A 23,635-nucleotide genomic window follows, 5' to 3' on the forward strand; every position below is an offset into this window, starting at 1 on the left:
TCTGCTTCTCTATATACCAAAACATATAATGGAAATAAATAACACAAAAAAATTGCCTAAAGAATAAAGGTCTCAGCCTCTTAGCAGACTCTGCTGGAATCTGCAGCCACATTAAAAACACCATTATGAAATTAATATCAAAAGCCACAACAGCGAGAAGGTATTTAAAACATATAAAACAAAAGACTTATTTCCATAATATGTAAACTTCTACAAATCAATAAAAATCCAACTAAAAATATTACTTTAATAGGCACTTCATAGAAGAGACTATCTAAATGGCCAAAACCATATTCGAAAATACTCAGTCTCATTGGTAATCAAGAAATATAAATTAAAACAATGAGATATAATTATACATCTTAACAGAATGGCTAATGTTAAAAGAATGAATTTGCTAACTGTTAGTAAGGATGCAAAAAAACAAAAGTTCTCATACTTCACTGGTGGGAATGTAAATGTGTACCCAAATTTTGAAAATTTATTTGGCATTAGCTACGAAAACTGAAAATATGCATGCCCTGTGACTCAACAATAGATAATTTCATTCCTTGGTATGAGAAATGCATATGTATACCAAAAGACATATACAAAACTGTTCATAGCAGTATTATTTGTAGTATCTCCTAATATTATATGATCCAAACATCATCAATAGTAAGATGCACATATACCATGCATATAGAAGCACATTAATTCACTATACAATAATGAAAATGAATACACTGATGCTACATTCAACAACGTTGGTGAAATCCACAAATAGAATATTGAGCAATGAATTCCTCATTCATTTATATAACATTCAAAAACAAGCAAAACACCCAGTGTAAGAAGAAAGGCCAGAGATCCTTTTGAGGAGGAGGGAAAACGTAATGACTGGTAATGAGCACAAAGGGAGTTTCTAGAGTGCCCACCAAGGAGGTAGTTACACAAATGTTTTGGTGTGATAATTCATTGGGTTTTATATGTATGTTTCTATGCTTTACACTTGTGAATGCTTGTCTTCAACTTGACAATAAGATACATTTGTAAAAACATCTTGATATTCTTATATAACACCAATTGGGAGTTAAAATAGGAACAGAAATCCATTGCCCATCAAAAAAATCATTCTTTGAAGTCATGTTTTCTATATTTGCTTCATTTTTCCTAAAGTGTGTGCACAATTTACCATCTAAGACTGGTAAAATCCTATTATAATTCCAGGACTATGTTAATTTATTCAGTATGTTTGTGTACATATTTCAAACATGTTTAATAGAGTCTGTAGTTTTTAGATTTATTTCTACTTCTTATAGATTAGCTAATTGTAATTGGCATAATCCTATCATCTTTCCTATTATATTATTTTCTGGGAGGGTGAGGAAAAAAATAAACGTTCCAAATTTCCCTCATCTTTCATATTTTCACTGACTTCAAGCTTATGCTGCAAACTTACCATTTTTAAACAGATTATCTATGTTCCCAGTTGAAAATATATTTTCAAATAATACAAGGTGAATAGAAGATGATATCAAAATTAACAAATGTGAAATTTTAGCAGCTTTCTGTTACTAGGGAGTTTATTGTAATATGAAGGAGAATTAATCAATCATCATCGCATTCATATAAACAAATTATTGTATTTATTAAGTACAGTAGCCAAAGTAGGTTGAACTTATTTGTTCACTACCACTACCACACAAACCAAAATCTGGTCCATCTTTAGACTCACCTAGGAATCATAGCCCAATCATCAAGTCTGGTAGACTGGAGCCAGTCATTGTCTGTGATGTAAGTATAAACTTTTTCAGCTGTATTAAAGGACTGTTCATTTTTTTTTTTTTTTTTTTGAGACGAAGTTTCTCTGTTGTTACCCAGACTGGAGTGCAATGGCACGATCTTGGCTCACTGCAACTCTGCCCGCTGGGTTCAAGCAATTCTGCCTCAGCCTCCCGAGTAGCTGGGACTACACGTGCATGCCACCATGCCCAGCTAATTTTTGTATTTTTAGTAGAAACGGGGTTTCACCATGTTGACCAGGATGGTCTCTATCTCTTGATCTCGTGATCCACCAGCCTCGGCCTCCCAAAGTGCGGGGATTATAGGCGTGTGCCACCGCACCCAGCCCTAAAGGCCTGTTCTTTTACCTGAATGAAACATTAATACAACTAGTTTCTGAGTTTTTTTCTTTTAAAGACAATGCATTCTATTTTTGAGTCTTATAATAAATACAGATTCTGTTGATGTTGCTTAAACACTGGAGTAATAAAACTTTTTGAGAGTGCCCAAATTCAAACATTTTCCAAAAAGTCTTTCTGTTAAACTGATGCTTGCTTCATAATTTGGTCCCAAATTATTCAATGACTTCACAGATTCGTACTGCAATTTAAAACATATATCTAGCTTCATAGAAGAGAGACCTGATACTCTCTTAAATTCTTCTCTATCCTATACTTCTTTGGAGGTTGAATTCCAAATAACTTTGAGGCACCTGCAGGAATAGCTTCAAAATATTTTCTTTAGAGTGCTTCCAAGTAAAATAACTATTTCTTAAGTAGGCAGAAATTTTCTTTAATGCCTTCAGCATGGTAATATCATATATTCCCACTATGCAGAGTATCAAAAACCAAATCAAATAGAATGGTGCTTAGGGTTTGGTTGAAGTCTCTGTGTGTGACTGAGTACTTATTATGGCAAATAAACTGAGTGTGGAATAAGGATAAAGGCAGAGGATTAGTACTAGAGAAACTGACAAAAGTAAAATCTAGAAAGTTCCACTACTAGAAACCATGAAGTGCCAGACCTTTGTACCTGATAAATCATATTAGGTCTAAATATCAGTAAAGATACTCAGATAATGAAAGGAGGAAAAAGGTAGGGGGCATCCAAAAATAGCAGCTAAAATATAAGAGAATCTGGTCCATTGGACTTATTTCCAATTTTCACCAAACTGAGAAGCAGAAGCTTCTCAGAATCTGATTCTTAATTGTAAGTGGTTATTTAAATAATTTGGGATACTTCTTAAAAATGTCAGTGTCTAGGGAAACACCCAAGATTGATTAAATAAAAAACCTTGAGGGTGAAGCCTAGCAGCAATTATTTTTTAAAAGCTACTCAGATGATTCTAATGTTCCAGAAGGTCCAATAAGGTACTGTTCTAGAGCATTGTTTGTCAAATTTTAAGAGGCATATAAGTTATTGGATTAGTCTGTTTCACATTGTGATAAAGAAGTTCCCTGAAACTGGGTAATTTATAAAGAAATGAGATTTAATTATCTCACAGATCCACATAACTTGGGAGGCCTCAGGAAACCTACAATTGCGGTAGAAGGGGAAGTGGGCACCTTCTCCCAAGGTGGCAGGAGAGACAGCGAGCAAAAAGCAGCGAACGACACTCCCTTATAAATCCCTCAGATATCCTGAGAACTCATTCACCAATACGACAAAAGCATGGGAGAAACCACCTTCAAGATCCAATCACCTCCCTCCTTCAACACATGGAAATTACAAGTCTCTCCCTCAACAGGTGGGGATTACAAATGGAGATGAGATTTTGTTAGGGACACAGAATCAAACCATACCAGTTACCTAAAGATATTTTTAATGTGCAGATCCTGACTCAAGAGGGTAGGGCCTAAGATTCTGCATTTCTGGCAAGCTCACATTTGATGCTAATATTGTTGGCTTTGTTCTTTGAGGTCAAAATTTATTTTTACTATTTTTATTATAAAATAAATGGTTTATTTATTAAAGTATTTTTAGATGCTAGCAGTACAGCTTTGTTTCTTTATGTTTGGCAACTTTTTAAAATAATTCCAACTTTTATTTTAGATTTGGGGGTACATGTGCAGGCTTGTACCTAGGCATATTGCATGATGCTGAGGTTTCAGGTATGATTGATCCTGTCACCCAAGTAGTGAGCAGCATAGCACCCAATAATTACTTTTTTTAACCCTAGTTCCCCACTCTCCCTCTCCTCTTTGGTGGTTCCCAGTGTCTATTGTTGCCATCTTTATGTCCACAACTACCCAATGTTTAGCTCCCACTTAAAAGTGAGAACATGTGGTATTTGGTTTTGTCTTCCTGCATTAATTCATTTAGGATAATGGCCTCCAGTTGTATACATGCTGCTACAAAGAACATAATTTTGCTCTTTTTTATGGATGCAATGTATGTCATGGAATATATGTATATTTTCTTTATTCAACCCACTATTGATGTGCACCTAAGTTGATTCCACATCTTTGCTATGGTGAATAGCACTATGATGAACACTCATGTCCATGTCTTTTGATAGAATGATTCGTTTTCCTTTGGGTATGTACACAGTGATGACATTGCTGAGTCAATAGTAGTTCTGTTTTAAGTTCTTTGAGAACTCTCCAAAACGCTTTCCATAGTGGCTGAACAAATTTATATTCCCACCGACAGTGTATAAGCATACTCTTTTCTCTGCAGTCTTGTCAGCATGTTATTTTTTGACTTTTTAATAATCACCATTCTGACTGGTGCGAGATAGTATCCTATTGTGGTTTTGATTTGCATTTCTCTCATGATTAATGATATTGAGCATTTCTTCATATGTTTATTGGCTGCTTATATATCTTCTTTTAAGAAGTGTCTGTTCATGTCTTTTACCCACTTTTAAATCACTTTTTTTGCTTGTTGACTTGTTTAAGTTCCCTATAAATTCTGGATATTATATTCTTGATGAACCAAACTTTAAATAAAAAAGTTTCCAGAACAGTGGATATTAACTTTCTGTGTGGCTATCAACAGCTCCAAGGAAGAATCACCTGGGGGTACTTTTAAAAAAATATTCATGCTTAGGCCCCAGGCACAGAGATTATGGTTAATGTAGGGGTTGAGCATTAGTACTGTTTTAGAATTCTCAAATGCAGTCAATACTGGGAACTACTGTTCTAGAAAAACTGGCATAATGCATCCAGTTATGGCAAAATAAAAAGAGGCACAGGGAACAAATAAATGATAAATATAGCTTAATTTTATTTGTTCACTAAATATTTGTAAGATGATATAAATATATTTTCTCAAATATGAGAAAATGATGAAAACTCATAATTAGAGCATAGCCCAACAGATAATCCATTCATAGTGTCTAAGAGGGCATCTCTGCTAGCTTTAAGCAGATGAAACTTGAATGAGAAAAAATATGCCAAATTGTCACTTTTTTACAGTCTAAGACTTCCCCTCATGAAACAGAAAACATCTAAAAACGTGGAAGATACTTAGTACATCTTACACTCTCTGCCCATCTACCCATTCTTACAGACAACCATCCTTCTATCATGGTGGTGCAGGATACCTAGAGTACTTTTCTTTACACACTCTGCCACCAACAACCATGCTGCCCCTGGTAGAAGTACAGGGCATTTGGAAAGTGTAATGCTTATAATTATACATACTGTTGGAAACATGGAACATACTGGTAGCAGCCCCATTAAGCAATTTTAGGATACAGCTGGGTAGATATAGCAGGACTCTTCCTTGCCTTGTTTAAAAATGAGAAAAAAAAAAAGAAAAAAAACTGGGCATCCATAAAAAGATACTAAAAATCAATCAAGAGTAAAAATAATCTGACAGTCCAAAGAAAGATCATAGCTCTAAAAATTATCCAATTTAGGATAAAAAGAAACTATCCAGAAATCACTGGGGATACACTCTACCAAGCAAAAAAAAAAACATAAAAATAATCAGGAAAGGACAGGCTAAAATATAAAGAAAATAGAATGAAATAAGAAAGAAATTCATGAAAACTAAAAAAAATTCAACAGCAATAGCAAAACCCATAATAAAAATATGAAAATGCAGAATTTATACTTCAGATAATAAAATGGTAATATAAAAGACTAATATTAAAATACAAAGGAAATGGATACAGGGTAGAAATCAGAAATCTAACATGTACTTGTATGTTCATCGCAGTGCTATTCACCATAGCAAAGACATGAATCAATTAGGTGCCATTATGGTGAGGTGAATAAAGAGAATGTGGTACACATACACCACGGAATACTATGCACCATAAAAGGAGCAACATCATGTCCTTTTGAAGCAACATAAATGCAGTTGGAGACCATTTATCCTAAGCAAATTAACTCAGGAACAGAAAACCAAATACTGCATGTTCTCATTCATAAGAGGGAGCTAAACATTGGGCACTCGTGGACATAAAGATGGCAACAATAGGTACTGTGAATCACCAGAGCTGGGAAGGGGAGCAGGAAACAAGGGTTGTATAACTATACTCTGTGTTCACTACCTGGTTAATAGGACCATCCGTACTTCAAACGTCAACATCATGCAACATACTCATGTAACAAACCTGCACATGTACCCCCAAATCCAAAGTTAAAAAAAAAGAAAGAAAGGTACATGTAGTTAAAATGTTTGAAGAAAGTAGAGGGATATAAGCAAAGAAAGAGTTCATGAAGATATCAAAGTAAATGGAACAGAATAAAATATAATAGGAAAATGTTCCCTAGTTAAAAAAAACTATCTGTGTATGCAGGCTGGAAAAGCTTTTTAATACACCTATCATTAGGTCAATCTTAGCAATTTTCTTCATTAAGGGACACTGAAAAATGTCTATAAACATTCAGGACTAAAATACATTAAGTTAAAAATTAAAATTAAAATAGACTATAGACTTATCTGCAATACTTACTAAAGTGAGATACTGAATAAAGCAAATAGAGCAATATTGAGTGATATTTATTTAAAAGTAAAATTGTTACCCCAAACATTAATATGTGGTTAACTTACACATCTGAATGACTAAAGGTGGATTTGGAGGAGGGTGGGGAACTGCTTAAAATGGTAGAGACTTTATCACGTTTAAAAGATGATAGGAACAATCTATTTGAAGAGGAAGAGGTCAATTAAATTAGAAATGGCTCACTCATAGGCGGGTGATGAAAAATGAGAACACACGAACACAGGGATGGGAGTACTAAACACTGGGGGCTATTGGGGGGAAAAGAGGAGGGCCAGCGGTGGGGGGTAGCTGGGGAGGGGTAGCCTGGGGAGAAATGCCAAATGTGGGTGAAGGGGAGAAAGGAAGCAAAACACACTGTCATGTGTGTACCTATACAACTGTCTTGCATGTTCTGCACATGTACCCCAAAACCTAAAATGCAATAAAAAATTTTTAAAAAGAATGATAATAATAATAAAATAAAATTCCAGACAAGCAGCCTCAAAAAAAAAAAAAAAAAGAAAGAAAGAAAAGAAAAGAAATGGCATAAGTTTCCAAAGTGGTGAGAGGGAATAGGAAATAAACATAAAGGAAAAGAAAACATTATTTTCTTGCAGTTTTAACTGTTTAATAGGAAGAAAGACTGCAGTTATAACTTATTAATAGGAAGAAAGTAAAGTGAGTTATTTCTGTTGATACATTTTCCCTCCGAAGTAGAAAGCAGATTATTCTAAGTAATGGTGAAAAGAGAGGATATTGAAGATTGATGAAGAAGGTGAAGAAAGTTGAAAAATAATTATTTCAAAAGTCAAAGATGCACAATGGAATTAGGAGGAAATGTTGAATGTCTCCCTGAGTCACAACTTTATAATGATTACAATCTGCCCTGTTGAATGATGATTTCCAGCAGAGTATCTCTGCTTGTGGAGGCAAGGAGAAAACAGGGAAATGAAGAAGAAACACCAATATAAGTATGGCTTTAAAAGCCAGTAGAAGAAAAGAAATTATTAAAATCAGAGAACAGCTGAAAGAAATTGAGATGCAAAAGTCCATACAAAAGATCAATAAAATGAAGTTTGTTTTTTGAAAGAATAAACAAGATTGATAGACTACTAGTTAAATTAACAAAAAAAGAGAAGATCCAAATAAGCACAATTAGAAATTACATTACAACCAATCCCGCAAAAATGCAAAAGATATTCAGAGACTAATCAGAGACTCTTGTGAACATCTCTATGCAAACAAATTAGGAAATCTACAGGAAATGGATAAGTTCCTGGAAACACAAAACCTTCCAAGATTGAACAAGGAATAAAGTGAAAACATGAATAAACCAATAACAAGTTCTGAAATTGAATCAGTAATTTAAAAAAAACCTACCAACCAAAAAAAACCCTGAACCAGATGGATTCACAGCTGAATTCTACTAGACGTACAAAGAAGAATTGGTACCAATCCTACTAAAATTTTTCCAAAAAATTGAGGGTGAGGGGTGGCTTCCCACTAACATTTATAAAAGCCAACATCATTCTTATACCAAAATCTGGCAGAGACATGCAGAAATAGAACTTCAAGCTAATACCCCGATGAATATAGACACAAAATCCTCAACAAAATACTAACAAACTGAATCCAGTAGCACATCAAAAACTAATTCAGTATTATAAAGTAGGTTGCATTCCTGGGATGCAAGGTTGGTTAACATACACAATTGAATAGATACGATTCACTACATACATAGAATAAAAGCCAAAACTATATGGTTATCTTGATAGATACAGAAAAGGCCTTTAAGAGAATCTGAAATCCCTTCATGATGAAATACCCTCAACAGGATAGTCATTGAAGAAGGATGCCTCAAAACAATAAGAGCCATCTATGAAAATCACACAGCTAAAATTATACTGAATGGACAAAAGCTATAACTATTCCCTTTGAGAGCCGGAGCAAGAAAGGGATGCCTACTCTTACCTCTCCTATTCAACATAGTATGGGAAGACCTGGCCAGAGCAATCAAGCAAGAGAAAGAAATAAAAGGCATTCAAATAGTCAAACTATCTCTCTTTGCTGATGATCATGATTTTATAAGTAGAAAACCCTAAAGACTCCAACAAAAGCCTGCTAGAATTGACAAACAATTTTGGTAAAGTGTCAGGATACAAAATCAATGTACAAAACTCAGTAGTACTTCTATACACCAATAACACTGTATCAGAGAGCAAAGCCAAAAACTCAGTCCCATTTACAATAGGTACACAAACAAAAAATGTAATACATCTAATCAAGGAAGTGAAAGATCTCTACAAGGAGAAACTACGAAACACTGCTGAAAGAAATCAGACAACACAAGTAAATGTAAAAATGTTCCATGCTTATGAATAGGAAGAATTAATATTATTAAAATGACCATACTGTCCAAAGCAATTTACAGGACTCAATACTATCTCTATCAAAATACCAACATTGTTTTTCACAGAATTAGAAAAAGTTATTCTAATATTAATATGGAATCAAAAAAGAGCCCAAATAACCAAAGCAACTCTAAGAAAAAAGAACAAAGTAAGAGGCATCAAGTTATCTGACTTTAAACTATACTATACAGCTACATTAACTTAAACAGCATACAAAGCAGACACATAAAGTAATGAAATAGAATAGAGAACCCATAAATAAAGCCAAACATCTGATCTTCAACAAAGTCAACAAAAATAACCAACAGAGAAAGGATTCCCTGTTCAATAAATGGTACTGGGATAACTGTCAAGCCACATGCAAAATAATGAAATTGGATCCCTACTTTTCACTATATACAAAAATTAACTCAAGTTGGATTAAATAATTAAATGTAAGGCCTTAAGTTATGAAAATTATAGAAGAAAGTCTAGGAAACAACCTTCCTAACATTAACTTTGACAAATCATTTATGACTAAGTCTCCAAAAACAATTGCAACAAAAACAAAAATTGACAAGTGGGACCTAATTAAACTAAAAGCCTCTGCAGGCAAATCTCAATAGTCTAAACAGACAGTTTCCAGAATGGGAGAAAATATTTGCAAATCATGCATTTGAAAAAATGTCTGATACCCAGAATCTATAAGCAAAATTTAAACAAATTAACAAGAAACAAATGATCCTATTAAAAATGAGCAAAGGATATGAACAGACACTTCTCAAAAGAAAACATATGAGCAGTCAACAAATATATGAAGAAATACTCAAAATCCTTCACTATCAGAGAAATGCAAATCACAATTACAACGAAATACCATCTCATACCAGTCTGGATGGTGATTATTAAAAAGTCAAGAAATAACAGATGCTCACAAGGCTGCAGAGAAACTGGAATGCTTACACACTGTTAGTGAAAATATAAATTGGTTCAGCCATTGTGGAAAGTGAATGCAGCTGGAGGCCATTATCCTAAGTAAATTGACTCAGGAACAGAAAACCAAATACCACGTTTTCACTCATAAGTTGGAGCTAAACACTGGCTACTCGTGAACATAAAGATGGCAACAATAGACACTGGGAATCACCAGAGCTGGGAAGAAGGGCAGGGAACAAGGGATTAAAATTAACTATACTCTGCACTCACTACTTGGGTGATAGGACCATCTATACCCCAAACGTCAGCATCATGCAACATACTCATGTAACACACCTGCATATGTATCCCCTTAATCCAAAGTAAAATAACTGAAATACATACATAGTCAAAATGTTTAAATAAAATAGAGGGATATGAACAAGGCAAAAACTATGAGCTAAAATAGGAATAAATTAATAAGCTGAAATAAACACTTCAATGTCAGGACAAGGAGAAAAATGACAAAAAAATATAAAAGAGAGATCAAAATAAGTTGAAAATGAAACTGAAAGGGGTATGCCTAATGAATTTTTTTTAAAAGAATTTAAATAAATGGGAGAGAAAATAATAGAAAACAGTACATGTTTAAACATTTTAAAGAACTAATAATACACAGTCTCATTAAACATCAACCAAGAAAAGCATAAAATTTATATATATATATATATATATATATATCTCAAAACATCATAACAAATGCAAAGCTAAATACCAAAATAAAGGAAATGATTTAAACTCATAAAAATATAAAATCCAAATTAAATATGGAACAATGGATTTTTATCTCTTTTCTTTACATCTTCATGAAATTGATAAATCAATGGATATTATGTTGAAAGTTCTGAGTTAAAATACCTGTCAATTTGGAATTGCATACCTACCTAAATTATTTTTCAAGATTGTGAACAAAATGTAAATTAATTCATACAAGAAATATAGACTATATTTAATTCAATTATTTACATCTTTAAGAAATCTATTAAAACATTTTAAATAAAATGCTGTTTACTATTAAAAATGAAATTAAAAGAGGCAGTAGAGGTATAAATAAAACTAAAACTTAGAACCTAAGATATTTAGAATACTAGTATTACTAAATAGACTACTGGTAATATTGATGGAATACCAGCAATGCTAAAGTATACCTAAATTGCATGTTGTGCAATCAGAGTAGAATAAGCAAATAAAGACAAACTTATAGATAGAAGAAAAGTAGAGGGGTTAAATGGTCGCACAAGCAAGAAAGGAATGAAACTGTGGTCAGAGAGAAAGAAAAGCAAATTAATGACTTCGGGGATAGAATAATTACAGATGAGGAGGTAAGCTAAGTGCAGTGACTGAGAAGGTTACCAGATATGGGATGGTCAAGGAACTGAAAACTGGATTGTCAGTTATGTCATGTACATGGGCACTCGGGGCACTCAGAAAATTTTGATAATTACAAAAACACATATTGTGGTATTCTTTAAACACTTTAAAGGGAGAACATTCACAATAGTAAAAACATCATATCTTAAATGGTTTGGCTATGTCCCCATCCAAATCTCACCTTGAATTCCCACATTTTGTGGGAAGGACCTGGGGAGAGGTAACTGAATCATGGGGTTAGGTCTTCCCTGTGCTATTCTCATGATAGTAAGTAAGACTCATGAGATCTGATAGTTATTATAAGGGGCAGTTTTCCTGCACAAGCTCTCTTTGCCTGCTGCCATCCACATAAGATGCAGCTTGCTCCTCCTTGTCTTCACCATGATTGTGAGGCTTCCCCAGCAATGTGGGACTGTAAGTCCAATTTAACATCTTTCTTTTGTAATGGCCCAGTCTCAGGTACATTTTTATCAGCAGCATGAAAACATACTAGTATAATAAATTGATACAAGTAGAGTGGGGTGCTGCTGAAAAGATACTAAAAAATATGGAAGTGACTTTGGAACTGAGTAACAGGCAGAGGTTGGAACAGTTTGGAGGGATCAGAAGAAAACAGGAAAATGTGGGAAAGTTTGGAACTTCCTAGAGACTTGTTGAATGGCTTTGACCAAAAGCCTGATAGCAACATGGGCAATAAGGTCCAGGCAGTCCCAGGTGGTCTCAGGTGGAGATGAGGAACTTGTTGGGAACTGGAGCAAAGGTAACTCTTATGTTTTAGCAAAAAGACTGGCGGCATTTTACCCCTGCCCTAGAGAGTTGTGAAACTCTGAACCTGAGAGAGATGATTTAGGGTATCTGGCAGAAGAAATTTCTAAGCAGCAAAGCATTCAAGAGGTAACTTGCATGCTGTTAGAGGCATTCAGTTTCATAAGGGAAGCAGAGGATAAAAGTTTAGAAAATTTGCAGTCTGACAATGCAATAGAAAAGAAAAATCCATTTTCTGAGACTAAATTCAAACCAGCTGCAGAAATTTGCATAAGTAATGAGGAGTCAAATGTTAATCCCAAAGACAAAGGGGAATATGTTTCCAGAGCATGTCAAAGGTCTTTATGGCAGCCCCTTCCATCACAGGCCCAGAGGCCCAGGAGGGAAAAGTGGTTTTGTGGGTCAGGCAAAAGGTACCCATGCTGTGTGCAGCCTAGAAACTTGATACCTTGCATTCCAGCTGCTCCAGCCATGGCTGAAAGGGGCAAATGTAGACCTCAGGCTGTGGCTTTAGAAGGTGTGAGCCTCAAGCCTTGGCAGCTTCCACATGGTGTTGAGTCTACAGTGTAAAGAAGTCAAGAACTAGGATTTGGTAACCTTTGCCTAGATTTCAGAGGATGTATGGAAATGCCTGGATGCCCAGGCAGAAGTTTGCTGCAGGAGCAGGGCCCTCATGGAGAACCTCTGCTAGGGAAGTGTAGAGGGAAATGTAGGGTTACAGCCCCCACAGAGAGTCCCCACTAGGACACTGCCTATTGGAGTTGTGAGAAGAGAGCCATGGTCCTCCAGACCCCCGAATGGAAGATCCACTCACAGATTGCACTTGTGAGCTTGGAAAAGCGACAGACACTCAATGCCAGCCCATAAAAGCAGCCAGGAGGGGGGCTCTACCCTGCAAAGCCACAAGGATGAAGATGCCCAAGACTATGGGAATCCAATTCTTGCATCAGTGTGATGTAACTGGAGCTGAGACATACAGTTAAAGAAGTTCATTTTGGAGCTTTAAGTTTGACTGCCCTGTAGGATTTTTGATGTGTATGGGGGCTGTAGTCTCTTTGTTTTGGCTAATATCTCCCTTTTGGAATGGCAGTATTCATCCAATGCCTGTACCCCAGTTGTATCTAGGAAGTAACTAGCTTGCTTTTGATTTTACAGGCTCACAGGTGGAAGGAACTTGGCTTATCTTAGATGAGACTTTGGACTGAGGACTTTTGAGTTAATGCTGAAATGAGTTGAGACCTTGGGGGATTCTCAGAAAGGCATGATTGGTTTGAGATGTCAGGACATGAGATTTGGGAGGGCCCAGGAGCAGAATGATATGGTTTGCCTGTGTCCTTACCCAAATCTCATCTTGAATTTCCACATGTGTGGGAGGGACCCTGGAGGAGTTAACTGAATCATTGGGGCAGGTCTTTCCTGTGCTGCTCTCAGAATAGTGAGTAAGTCTCATGAGATCTGATAGTTATTATAAGGGGAAGTTTTTCTGCACAAACTCTTTTTGTCTACTACCACCCACATAAGACGTGACTTGCTCCTCCTTGGTTTCCACCATTATTGTGAGGCTTCCCCAGCCATGTTCAACTGTGAGTTCAATTTAACCTCTTTCTTTGGTCAATTGTCCAGTCTCAGATATGTCTTTATCAGCAGCATGAAAATGGACTAATACAACACCCTAAGACTGAAACTTGGGAATCATCAGTAAAAGTGCAAATGGGAGTTAAATTAAGGCATTTTCCCCTGGATTTTTAAACCACTTTGAATAAAGATGATTATTTGTATAAATTATCAAGAGTTTATACAATTAAGCTTTACCCCTTAATTCTATTTCCTATACAATTCTCATATTCAAAAAACAAAGATCAAGCTTTATCTCTCCCACTTCTCTCCAACCTGCCCACCATATTTCCTAAAAATATAAACAATTTTAAGAGCATAAGGTTTAACCCCTAATTATAAAGTATAGAAGCAAGTATATTACCATAATTAATTTAATAAAAACAAGGAAAAGGATTCTTACCAAATGAAGGTGACTCCCTTCCATCCTCTAATCCTGAATCTCTCTCTCTGTCTCTCTTTCTGTGTTTATGACCACGATGCCTGTGACGTCGATGGCTTTTTCTTCCTCCCAAGGGTACATGTACTCCAATAAATAGTGTTCGATGACCTTCATTAGGAAGTAAATGCACAAATTAAACTCTAAATTATTCCAGGGCACAGAGGTGATAATTTACATGTTAATGAAGACTTGATTTAATTTAATTCAGCAAATAATTGTTGATGTTTATGATACATAAAGCTTGGAGCTTGGCACTCTCTTCTGGCATTTTACCTAATTAAGTATACCATAGCTCTATCACAAACATTTATAATACTAATTATTTGCTTGAATATTTTGCAATGATCACTGTCTTTATAATCTCTATGTATCTATTCCCCGAGCTTAATTATATCCTTCTCATTAGAAAAAAATTGCCATCCTTCTCATTAGAAAAAAATTGTTTTATCTTCTCTCTACCTTCAGATAATTGTGTTATCTCATCGATTCCCTTCCCTTCACAGTTAAATGTTTTTTAAAAAGTCACTATCTGTAATAAAACAGGTTTCACTAAGGCCTGTGTTAATGCCAAATCCCGCAGAGGTTTTTCTATTCTATATCTGTATGTTGCACTTGATATTGGCCATCTATTATACTTTAAAAAGGTCCCAAAGCTTAAGAGTTGTGACCGTGGCATATTGGTATAATTGTTCAATTTTATTATTAGCTATTGTTAATCTCTTACTGTGCCTAATTTATAAATTAAATTGTATTATAGGTATGTATGTATAGAAAAGACACAGTATATACGGGGTTTGGTACTATCTGAGGTTTCAGGTTTCTATTGGGGTGTCTTAGAACATATCCTCTACAGATAAAGTGAGACTACTGGAAAAAGAAATGAGCTATCAAAACAAAAAAGACATGAAAGAACCATTAATGCATATTGCTAGGTGAAAGAAGACAGTTTTGAAAACTACATACTATCTTATTCCAACTAAATGACATTCTGAAAAAGCTAAAACTATAGAGACAGCAAAAATATCAGCAGTTGTCAGGACTTCAGGAAGAAAGTATAGGGAGGAACAGGTGGAGCACAGGGCATTTTTAAGGAAGTTAAACCATTCTTGATACTGTAGTGGTAGACACATGTCATTACACATTTATCAAAACCAAGAGAACTGTACAACACAAAGTGTACCCTAATGTAAACTATGGACTTTGGTTAATAATTACTTATTAATGTTGGTTTATCAATTGCAACAAATGTACTGCACTAATGTAAAATGTGAATAATAGGAGAAATTGTATGCAGCAGGGAGAGGAAATATATGGGAACTGTCTAAACTTTCTGTGCAATATTTTTATAAGCCTAAACTACTCTAAAAATAAAGCCTATTCAAAAAAGTTAACATTCATAGCTATCCATAGCACTAAGTAGCCATAGAGAAATTTATTTTATGAGGAAGCAAAAGTACAAGCAAACAACCAGATATTTGTGTCACCAAGTAGATTACATATAAGAGAGTGTTGTCTTAGGGGAAAAAACCTCTAAAGAAAACATTAGAATACTAGGTTTAGACAAATCTTACTTTCTGAAGTGCCAAAGTATACAAAATATTATAGTGGCAATACTATGGATGAAGGCTTATGCCTCCCTGAGGTTTATATTTGGAAGTCCCAACTCCAAATGTGACTGTATTTAGAGATAGGTACTTTATAGAGGGCAATTAAGGTTAAATGAAGCCATAGGAGTGGGACTGGATTCATTCCTGTTCCTAAAAGAAGAAAAACCAAAGAGCTACCTCTCTTGCTCTCTCTCCAAGCACCCAAAGAGGTAACACAATCATGCAAGGAGATGGCAACTTCCTGTAAGCCAAAAAAAAAAGTATTCTGAATGAGACCCACCTGGCTAGCCCTCTTGATCTTATGTGTCTCAGCCTCCAGAACTGTGAGAAAATACATTTCTGTAGTTTAAGCTTCCCACATTTTCTTCTGGCAGCCAGTCAACTAATACAGCAGGGAAGGCCTAAACCAAAGCCTTACAATAATAAGTTTCAGAAGACATGTAATTGAAATTGCGAGATTTCTAAAATATTCAATATATATAACTTAGGCTGATAGTGTTTCTTTGAAAGGGATAATTGAATTCTACTAAAATGAATGTGCCTACTTTAGTAGATATATTTGTACTTGCTATGTGATTTTTCAATAAAATGCAAAAAGGAAAATATTTATTTTTTATACGCAGGGTTAAATTACCTCCAAATTCTAGCAGGATTGAAGGTGAGACTGGCATGAAACTATAGAATTAGTTATTCCTCTATTGCTGGAAAAAATCCGATATTATATATATTTTAATAATGGATATAAATCTTTTAAAATCCTAGAAATAATTATAGATCAATCCTCTGGCAAACTGAAAGCTGAAAAATAGTTTCTATATTCAGTTTTCTGTCCTGTATAGATTCATGCAGGCAAGTGAAAAATTGTAATTGGTTCAAGTATCTGATTATAGACAATTAAAATGAACAAAAAGCCCTTTACCAATAAGGCTCAATTTTGGAAAAAGGAAATAAAGGAAAGTGAATTAATATCTACATGTGTCAGGTACTATTTGTTATTTTATTAACCACTATATTAAGTTATATTATGTATGAAACAATAAAGTATTAATTAAAAGCATGATCTCCAAGATTGAGTCAAATGCTTACATTCATATCCAGTCTATGTCATTTATACTTATGCAACCTTGAAAAAAGTACTTTATCTATAAAATAAAAATATTAGTAGCTATATCTTTAAGAAAGTGGTTTTTTTCATCATTCATGAAACAAAAGTTTCAAAAAAGTTGTCACGGAGGGAGGACTCAAGATGGCGCTGTGAGAACAACCCAGGATTGGAGCTCTCGTTGAATCCGCAAACGGTGAGTCGGAGTTGCATTTCCAGACTGATCTTTGTTGCCCACAGAACGGGGAAACTCCCAGGTATAAAAAAGACATGGGACGCCAGGCAGTAGGTCTGCCTGGTGAAGCCGGCAGCCGGGGCGGCGGCGGCCGGCCCTACCCAGCAATCCCCACAGGGCGCGCTTGTCGGGGTGCACTGTTGAACCGGCAACCTGAGACTTGAGAGGGCTGGACTTGAGACTGAACGAGACTTGGACAGTAGCCCAGCCCAGGGGATTGCAGGGACAGATCGTTTGGGATACCCGGTGGGACGAACAAAACCGCGATTTCAAACTATCCCGAGCAGATGGTCTGAGATGCTCTGTGGGGGAGGGGCGTCCACCACTACCGAGGCAACCCGCCCCAACTGAGATACACGCCCACTGCTGACGCAGCCTGCCATTGCCGAGGCAACCCTCTACAATGGAGAGACTCCACCGCAGGGCATGGCGGAGACCACAGCAGAGCCTGCAGGAACAGGGCGAATCACACAACAGCAGGGCGGAGCCTCAGAAGCCAAACAGTGGCTAGTCTGCCTTCTAGCTGGGCAGGACACCTCATCGGACATCAAAAAATAAAGCCCGAACCCCCCAACACAGAGAATTTGAGAAAAAAAGGGTTTTTTTTTAATGAGCTCTGTTGCAGCAGAATCAAACATAGCAGCCTAACAGCCCTGAATGAACAACAGAGTGCACAGATCAACAATTGAGCTCCAAAAAAGTACAGACTGTCTCCTCAAGCAGCTCCCTGACCCCTCTATATCCAAAAGACTGACATTTGGCAGGCATCATCCTGGGACAAAGATAGCAGAAAAAGAAACGGGTAGCATCCCTCACTGTGCCACAGCTGCTAGAGGTGCACCCCAGACAAGCAGGGCCTGGAGTGGACCTCAGCAGTCGTACAGCGAAGGAGCTAGGCTGGTAGAAGGAAAACCAAGTAACAGAAATACTTCATCATCAACAATCTGGGTGTCCACTCAGAGACCCAATCGAAAAGTCAGCAACTACGCAGACAACAAGCGGATAAACCCACAAAGATGGGAAGAAACCAGCGCAAAAAGGAGGAAAACACCCAAAACCAGAACACCTCGCCTCCTAGAAAGAACCAAAACTCCTCACCAGCAAGGGAGCAAAGCTGGACGGAGAATGACTGTGACGAAATGACGGAATTAGACTTCAGAAGGTGGATAATGAGAAACTTTTGCGAGCTAAAAGAACATGTATTAAATCAATGCAAAGAAACTAAGGAACTTAAAAAAAGATATGAGGAAATGATAACAAGAATGGATAACTTAGAGAGGAATATGAATGAATTAAAGGAGCTGAAAAACACAATACGAGAACTTCGCGAAGCATGCACAAGTTTCAATAGCCAAATTGACCAAGCAGAAGAAAGAATATCTGAAGACGAAGACCAACTCAATGAAATAAAATGAGAACCAAGATTAGAGAAAAAAGCAGAAAAAGGAATGAACAAAGTCTCCAAGAAATGTGGGACTATATGAAACGACCTAATCTACGTTTGATAGGTGTACCAGAATGTGACGAAGAGAATGAATCCAAGCTGGAAAATACTCTTCAGGACATCATCCAGGAAAACTTCCCCCACCTAGCAAGACAGGCCAACACTCAAATGCAGAAAATACAGAGAACACCACAAAAATATTCTGCAAGAAGAGCAACCCCAAGGAACATAATCGTCAGATTCAACAAGGTTGAAATAAAGGAGAAAATACTAAGGGCAGCCAGAGAGAAAGGTCAAGTTACCCACAAAGGGAAGCCCATCAGACTCACAGCAGATCTCTCGGCAGAAACACTACAAGGCAGAAGAGAGTGGGGGCCAATATTCAACATTCGTAAAGAAAAGAATTTTCAACCCAGAATTTCATATCCAGCTAAACTGAGCTTCAGAAGTGAAGGAAAAATAAAATCCTTTGCAAACAAGCAAGTACTCAGAGATTTTGTCACCACCAGGCCTGCTTTACAAGAGCTCCTAAAAGAGGCACTACACATAGAAAGGAACAACTAGTACCAGCCATTCCAAAATCACATTAAAAGTTAAAGAGCATCAACATAATGAAGATTGTACAACAACTAACAGGCAAAACAGCCACTTAGCATCAAAATGGCAGTATCAAATTCACACATAACAATATTAACGCTAAATGTAAATGGACTAAATGCACCAATCAAAAGACACAGACTGGCAAATTGGATAAAAATCCAAAACCCATCAGTGTGCTGTATCCAGGAAACCCATCTCACATGCAAGGATACACAAAGGCTCAAAATAAAGGGATGGAGGAAGATTTACCAAGCAAATGGAGAGCAAAAAAAAGCAGGAGTTGCAATTCTCATCTCTGATAAAATAGACTTTAAAGCAACAAAGATCAAAAGAGACAAAGAAGGCCATTACATACTGGTAAAGTGATCGATACAACAAGAAGAGCTAACGATCCTAAACATATATGGACCAAATGCAGGAGCACCCAGATACATAAGGCAAGTTCTTAATGACTTACAAAGAGACTTAGACTCCCACACAATAATAGTGGGAGACTTTAACACTCCACTGTCAATATTAGACAGATCAACCAGACAGAAAATCAACAAGGATATCCAGGGCTTGAACTCAGACATGGAGCAAGCAAACCTGATAGACATTTACAGAACTCTCCACCCCAAATCCACAGAATATACATTCTTCTCAGCACCACATCACACCTACTCAAAAATTGACCACATAATTGGAAGTAAAGCACTGCTCAACAAATGCAAAACAACTGAAATCATAACAAACAGCCTCTCAGAACATAGTGCAATCAAGTTAGAACTCAGAATACAGAAACCAACCCAGAACCGCACAGCTTCATGGAAACTGAACAACTGGCTCTTGAATGTTGACTGGGTAAACAATGAAATGAAGGCAGAAATAAAGAAGTTCTTCGAAACCAATGAGAACGAAGACACAACATGCCAGAACCTCTGGGACACATTTAAAGCAGTCTCTAGAGGAAAGTATATAGCAATAAGTGCCCATATGAGGAGAATGGAGAGATCCAAAATTGACACCCTATCGTCAAAATTGAAAGAGCTAGTGGAGCAAGATCAAAAAAACTCAAAACCCAGCAGAAGACAAGAAATAACTAAGACCAGAGCTGAACTGAAGGAGATTGAGATACGAAAAACCCTTCAAAAAATCAGTAAATCCAAGAGCTGGTTTTTTGAAAAGATCAACAAAATAGACAGACCACTAGCCAGATTGATTAAAAAGAAAAGAGAGAACAACCAAATAGATGCAATAAAAAATGATAAAGGGGAAATCACCACAGATTCCACAGAAATTCAAACCATCATCAGAAAATATTACAAACAACTCTATGCACATAAACTAGTAAACCTGAAAGAAATAGATAAATTCCTGAAAACCTGTGTCCTCCCAAGCCTAAACCAGGAGGAAGCTGAAACTATGAATAGACCAATAACAAGGTCTGAAGTCGAGGCAGCAATTAAGAGACTACCACACACAAAAAAGCCCAGGTCCAGACGGGTTCACAGCCGAATTCTACCAGACACACAAAGAGGAGCTGGTACCATTCCTTCTATAACTATTTCAAACATTCCAAAAAGAGGGAATACTTCCCAAATCATTTTACGAGACCAACATCATCCTGATACCAAAACCCGGCAGAGACCCAACAAGAAAAGAAAACTTCAGGCCAATATCCATGATGAACATAGATGCAAAAATCTTCAATAAAATATTGGCAAGCCGAATGCAACAGCAAATCAAAAAACTTATTCACCATGATCAAGTAGGATTCATCCCGGGGATGCAAGGCTGGTTCAACATACGCAAGTCTATCAACATAATTCACCACATAAACAGAACCAAAAACAAAAACCACATGATTATCTCAATTGATGCAGAGAAGGCAATTGACAAAATTCAACAGCCTTTTATGCTAAAAACCCTCAATAAACTCGGTATCGATGGAACGTATCTCAAAGTAATAAAACCTATTTATGACAAACCAACAGCCAATATCATACTGAATGGGCAAAAACTGGAAGCATTCCTTTGAAATCTGGCACTAGACAAGGATACCCTCTTTCGCCACTCCTATTCAATATAGTTCTGGAAGTTCTAGCCAGAGCAATCAGGCAATAAAAAGAAATAAAGGGTATTCAAATAGGAAAGGTGGAAGCCAAATTGTCTCTATTTGCAGACGACATGATAGTATACCTAGAAGACCACATCACCTCAGCCCAAAAACTCCTGAAACTGATAAACAACTTCAGCAAAGTCTCAGAAAATAAAATCCATGTGCAAAAATCACAAGCATTCGTCTACACCAATAACAGACTTAAAGAAAGCCAAATCAAGAATGAACTGCCATTCACAATTGCTACAAAAAGAATAAAATACCTTGGAATACAACTCACAAGGAACGTAAGGGACCTCTTCAAGGAGAACTACAAACCACTGCTCAACGAAATCAGAGAGGACACAAACAGATGGAGAAACATTCCATGTTCATGGTTAGGAAGAATTAATATCGTGAAAATGGCTATACTGCCCAAAGTAATTTACAGAATCAACGCTATCCCCATCAAGCTACCACTGACTTTCTTCGCAGAACTGGAAAAAACCACTATGAACTTCATATGAAACCAAAAGAGAGCCCGCATAGCCAAGTCAATTCTAAGCAAAAAGAACACAGCGGGGGGCATCACACTACCGGATTTCAAACTATACTACAAGGCTACAGTAATCAAAACAGCATGGTACTGGTACCAAAACAGAGATATAGACCAATGGAACAAAACAGAGGCACCAGAGGCAACACAACAAATCTACAACTATACAATCTTTGATAAACCTGACAAAAGCAAGGGGGAAAGGATTCCCTGTTTAACAAATGGTGTTGGGAAAACTGGCTAGCCATGTGCAGAAAGCAGAAACTGGACCCCCTTCCTGACACCTTACACTAAAATTAACTCCAGATGGATTAAAGACTTAAACATAAGACCTGGCACCATAAAAACCCTAGAAGGAAATCTAGGCAAAACTATCCAGGACATAGGAGTAGGCAAGGACTTCATGAACAAAACACCAAAAGCATTGGCAACAAAAGCCAAAATAGACAAATGGGACCTAATGAAACTCCACAGCTTCTGCATGGCAAAATAAACAGTCACTAGAGTGGATCGGCAACCAACAGAATGGGAAAAAATTTTTGCAGTTTACCCATCTGACAAAGGACTGATATCCAGAATTTACAAAGAACTCAAACGGATTTACAGGAAAAAAACAAACAAGCCCATTCAAAAGTGGGCAAAGGATATGAACAGACACTTTACGAAAGAAGACATATATGAGGCCAACAATCATATGAAAAAATGCTCATCGTCACTGGTCATCAGAGAGATGCAAATCAAAACCACATTCAGATACCATCTCACGCCAGTTAGAATGGCGATCATTAAAAAATCTGGAGACAACAGATGCTGGAGAGGATGTGGAGAAAAAGGAACACTTTTACACTGTTGGTGGGAGTGTAAATTAGTTCAACCATTGTGGAAGACAGTGTGGCGATTCCACAAGGCCTTAGAAATAGAAATTTCATTTGACCCAGCAATCCCATTACTGGGTATATATCCAAAAGACTATAAATTGTTCTACTATAAGGACACATGTACACGAATGTTCATTGCAGCACTGTTTACAATAGCAAAGACCTGGAATCAACCCAAATGCCCATTGATAATAGACTGGATTGGAAAAATGTGGCACATATACACCATGGAATATTATGCAGCAGTCAGAAATGATGAGTTTGTGTCATTTGTAGGGACATGGATGAATCTGGAGAACGTCATCCTCAGCAAACTGACACAAGAACAGAAAATGAAACACCGCATATTCTCACTCATAGGTGGGTGATGAAAATTGAGAACACCTGGACACAGAAAGGGGAGTACTAAACACTGGGGTCTATTGGGGGGAAAAGGGGAGGGCCAGTGGGAGCGGGAGGTGGGGAGGGATAGCCTGGGGAGAAATGCCAAATGTGGGTGAAGGGGAGAAGGAAAGAAAAGCACACTGCCATTTGTGTTCCTACGCAACTGTCTTACATGCTCTGCTCATGTACTCAAAACCTAAAATCCAATAAAAAATTAAAAAAAAAAAGTTGTCACATTTTAAGTCCCACAGTTAATGAATAAACGTACTTTCTCTCTCTTTAGAGTTTAAGACAGATCAGCAGAGCACAGGGAATTTGGGGAAGTAATCCGTTGCTACCTCTTAACTATTGAATAAAATGTTGAAAATGTAGGTGGCAATATTAGCATCAGTGGGAAAGAATACTGTCTTCTCTCCTGTAATTCCTTTTTGGTTAAAACTTTCTTTGTTTAAGGTAGAGATGCTACCTGTCAAAATTAGTACTACCTGT

General features: G+C 36.7%; 1 protein-coding gene across 32 annotated transcripts in view; it reads right to left on the reverse strand.

The window, feature by feature from the left end:
- SLC4A10 (solute carrier family 4 member 10) overlaps window positions 1-23,635 on the reverse strand; it is a 422,038-nt gene that overhangs the window by 174,929 nt on the left and 223,474 nt on the right. For all 32 annotated transcript variants that reach the window (XM_078327546.1, XM_078327550.1, XM_035304692.3 and 29 more), the window contains one exon: window positions 14,222-14,368. In XM_078327546.1, the coding sequence (XP_078183672.1) occupies window positions 14,222-14,368 (147 nt within the window). The remainder of the gene's footprint in view (window positions 1-14,221; window positions 14,369-23,635) is intronic.

The sequence above is a fragment of the Callithrix jacchus genome, chromosome 6, assembly GCF_049354715.1.
Source record: "Callithrix jacchus isolate 240 chromosome 6, calJac240_pri, whole genome shotgun sequence".
NCBI lineage: Eukaryota > Metazoa > Chordata > Mammalia > Primates > Cebidae > Callithrix > Callithrix jacchus.